The 3995-nt window shown below is 38.4% G+C and overlaps 1 protein-coding gene across 1 annotated transcript; it reads left to right on the forward strand.

Moving 5' to 3' along the window:
- Nucleotides 1-325: 325 nt before the first annotated feature.
- Nucleotides 326-3739, forward strand: LOC126587286 (uncharacterized). Its single transcript, XM_050252321.1, has 3 exons — nt 326-1066; nt 1476-1661; nt 3333-3739. Exons 1-3 carry the CDS (start codon nt 620-622, stop codon nt 3618-3620), a joined length of 921 nt encoding a protein of 306 aa, XP_050108278.1. The 5' UTR covers nt 326-619; the 3' UTR covers nt 3621-3739.
- Nucleotides 3740-3995: the final 256 nt, after the last annotated feature.

The following is a 3995-nucleotide window of genomic DNA, read 5'->3' on the forward strand; positions in this document are numbered from 1 at the left end:
CCTGACATTGGTGAATCGCACGTTGATGACTAGATAAAGATTAAAATATCTCTGTGAATCTCGGCTTCCTAAAAAATAAACTATCATGGCTAAGCCACTGATCATTTAAAAAAAAAAAAAACAAGTTAACAACGTCAGTTGAAAGTACATCTCAACGTGATAATGTGGTCCAATTAACTTTGGTTTTTATTATGAACAAAAAGTAACTTCGGTTAACTACATTCTTCATAAGGTAGTGAGATTAATTAATTTGCATGTTTAGTAAGAACCGGAAGAGTTAACAAATTCACAGAAAACAGGGGGTTAATTAAGGCGGACTGGCCACTTTCTGTCACCTTACCAAAAACCTCATCCTTTCGCCCTCAGCATGCATTGATACCACCAAAGCACATTTCCTTAAAGAACGTGCACCCAAAATCACCTCACATTCTCCGTCCGATCAAATCCAACGGCAGATACCCTGTCAACATTAACAGGCGTGAACAAACGCACAATACCAACTCAACGAACGATACCGCAGAAATCAGAAACGAAGAGTGAAGACTGAAGATCTCTGTCCTTTCGTTTCCGCCCAGAACTTTACCAAAATTACACTAACGCACCCGAACGACAGACAATAATGCACCAAAAGTCGGATTCGGAGGTGACGATGAGCGTAGAGCAGTCGACGCCGCCGCGGTCGCCTCGCCGCCCGATTTACTACGTCCAGAGCCCCTCCAACCACGACGTCGATAAGATGTCGTACGGTTCGAGCCCCATCGGCTCGCCGCAGCACCACTACTACCACTGCTCCCCTGTGCACCACTCCCGCGAGTCCTCCACGTCGAGATTCTCCGCCTCCCTGAAAAACCCCCGCAGCATGTCCACCTGGCGGAAGCTGCAGCGCGGCGACGAAGTGGAATTGTCCGAAGACGACGAAAGTGGCTCCGCAGTCGACGACGGCGGCCCGGCGCGTAATATTAGGTTGTACTTCTGCTTCGCGCTGCTGTTCGTTGTACTCTTCACGGTGTTTTCTTTGATCTTGTGGGGCGCCAGCAAGGCTTACGAGCCTCGAGTCATTGTTAAGGTAATCACAGATAAATGATTTTCGCACTCTAGTTTTCTTTAACGTTTTCTTGTAACTTAATTTTCTGTAATTTATTTAATTAAAATAACAAAAATAAACATGTATAATGTGCAAAAAAGATGTTCTATTTATTTATGTTACTTGATTATCTTTTAATTTATTTAATCAATATAAGAAAAATATCTTTTTTATTTAACAAGAACTTAAATGAGACGATTAGTTGTTTGATTTTCTTTTAATTTAATTAATTAAAATATTAAAAAATTAACAGAGTGTGAACGTAGAGAAAAGAAAGCACGCCGGAATCACTTTTACGTTTAATTTTTTTACACGGTAATGGACCGAGTTGACTCGGTTGAGGGGGATTTGATTTGATTTGACTGACGGCGTTTTGTTTTGGGGCGAGCAGAATATTGTGTTCGAGAGTTTCAATATACAGGCGGGGAGCGACAGGACGGGGGTGTCGACGGAATTGCTGTCGTTGAATTCGACGGTTAGGATCTCTTACAGGAATCCGGCGACATTTTTCGGCGTCCACGTCACTTCTACTCCATTGGAGCTCCACTATTACCAGCTCAAGGTTGCGTCCGGGCAGGTGCGTAATGTCCATTGTACCGTCGATAACTAAGGGGAATATGAATAAATGCATGTTTGTGGATGGGTAATTTGGTCATTTTAACTTTAGAAAGTTTAGATATGATTGAGTTCCAACGTTAATGGGTTTTGTACTTTGCTGGTTATTTATTATGAGAATATTTTGTTAACCATACCTAGGTGGTGTTGATTTTTACTGTTTACTTATGTTGGATGAGTTTATTTTTTTATATTTATATTGATAGATATAAAATTTAAAATTTAAAATTACTTAATAATAATAAATAAAGTAACGTCACTTCAGCTAAAAATTTTAAAAATTTTAATATATGTACAGTAAACTGACAGAAACTTTAAAATATAAACTATTGTAATGGAAATAATAGGAAATAGATCTTCATTGAATTTCTTTCTCGGATCAAATGGTTTAAACTTTTCAAATTTTATTCGACGTTATATTTGAATGATCCGAATCATGAAAGACAGGATCTCTTTCCGAAATAATACGGTTTGAGTTTTATGGGGGTGGGGTCAAAACGGCAGACGTCGGGAGTTGGGACAGCAGTTGAAGGTTTAATCGTCTTTATTGGGGTGACTGAAAAGCTGTGTGTTCTGCCAGAGCATGAAAACCCCAACACCTTTAATACAAACATCTCTGTGGGGACGCGTGGGCTCAATGTTATTAGGTTAAATGTGAAAATGGTTTGACCAAAAACAATGAATATATGAAAATGGTTGTGTTGTGAGTCTAGTGTGATCCGAGTTGTTATGTGATGTTACTAATTAAAGTTTCACGACGTAATACTCATGGTGTAGATATATATTGTAAACGTGAATATATGACACTAATAGTCACACTAAAAAAATTCATAGTTATAAGATATAATGTTTATAAATATATTCATGTTGTTACAGGTCGGACAAAGAAAAAGAATGACATGTATAGTATGTGTTCGTCTTGAAAACAATCATTAAAGCATATTCTTTGTGAGGTGGGTTGTTTAGGGCTTAATGTTATTGCATCTGTGAGTTGGTAAAAACACATAGCGATATAATAATGTTCACGTCAGAAACCTACTAAAGTAGAGTTTTCTTCATTTGGGATAACCATGATCAAAACTACTCGATTAGTTTGAAATTTTCATATTTCTATACAATATCTATATGCATTACCATATATGCTCTTGCAATCAAACATAAGAGTAGGTTAAATTCCAAAGATTGACGGATTTCAATGGAGAATCAGAATCCACTTTTTGGCTATTTGTTCATCTTTTAATTGGTAAAAGTCTTAAAAGACTACCAAAAGCCGGGTGATGATTCCAACTTCTAAATACATGGCCTTTCTTATCTTGTAGCTCAAGTCATTTGATAGTTCGGCTTGCCAAAGAGATACCCCTGTTTGCTATTTATTTTTTTGGTGGTCAATAAACTAGATGGAAGGTAATGCAAGTAATGTACATGAAAACATAGGAATTAGTACATAAATCAAGAACTTAAAAGGGTTAACTGGAAGTACTGCTTTTAGTGATCGCCATTTATGTTCAGAACTGATAGCAAGATCACTACCAAGCTTGAAGCATTTTTTCGGTCAGTTTGCAGCAAGTTTGGACGTCCTTATTACCCTTATTGATTATTTAACTGAGACTTTTTTTCCGATGAAATGAAACAGATTGAAAACTTCTACCAAGCAAGGAAGACGCATCGAACAATAAGGACGGTTGTGCTAGGGTACCAAGTGGCTCTTTACGGTGGAATTTCAGATATTCAACATGTTAAAGAGGATCAGCAGAGAGTGCTAATACCACTGAATCTGACGTTCGTTGTGAGGTCAAGAGCCGACATTTTGGGAAAACTAGTGAAGTCCAAGTTTTATGAGAGAATCAGATGTTCTGTCACCCTTAGAGGAAGCACACTAGGCAAGCACTCTAATTTGACAGACTATTGTGTGTACGACTGAATGATATACCATGTTTATCACTTGTAATTTTTTTGGGGATCTCTTAGCGTGGATTAATTGTACCAATTCAACTGCTTAGATTATCTTGATGTCTCAAGCAACATCTCTTTCTCGATGAAGTTCTGCACGATTTGGTTAGTTCAGAAGTAAGCCTGAACTTACTTTAAAGTCTTTGCTCAGCCCGAACATTCCTACCTTGCCCTGACTTGAGCGCTAGGGAATTATCCAGTGGCCAAGCTCACTATGCGGCAACAACATCCATCCAACAAGCTATTCTTCTTGTTAGCGAAGGCTTCTTGAAAATGAGTTGGTGGGATGACTAGGAGCGGAAGATGCTAGACACTGGAGGACTTTGGAAAGAACCGAAATGAGGAG

Source organism: Malus sylvestris, chromosome 10 (assembly GCF_916048215.2).
Source record: "Malus sylvestris chromosome 10, drMalSylv7.2, whole genome shotgun sequence".
Classification (NCBI taxonomy): domain Eukaryota; kingdom Viridiplantae; phylum Streptophyta; class Magnoliopsida; order Rosales; family Rosaceae; genus Malus; species Malus sylvestris.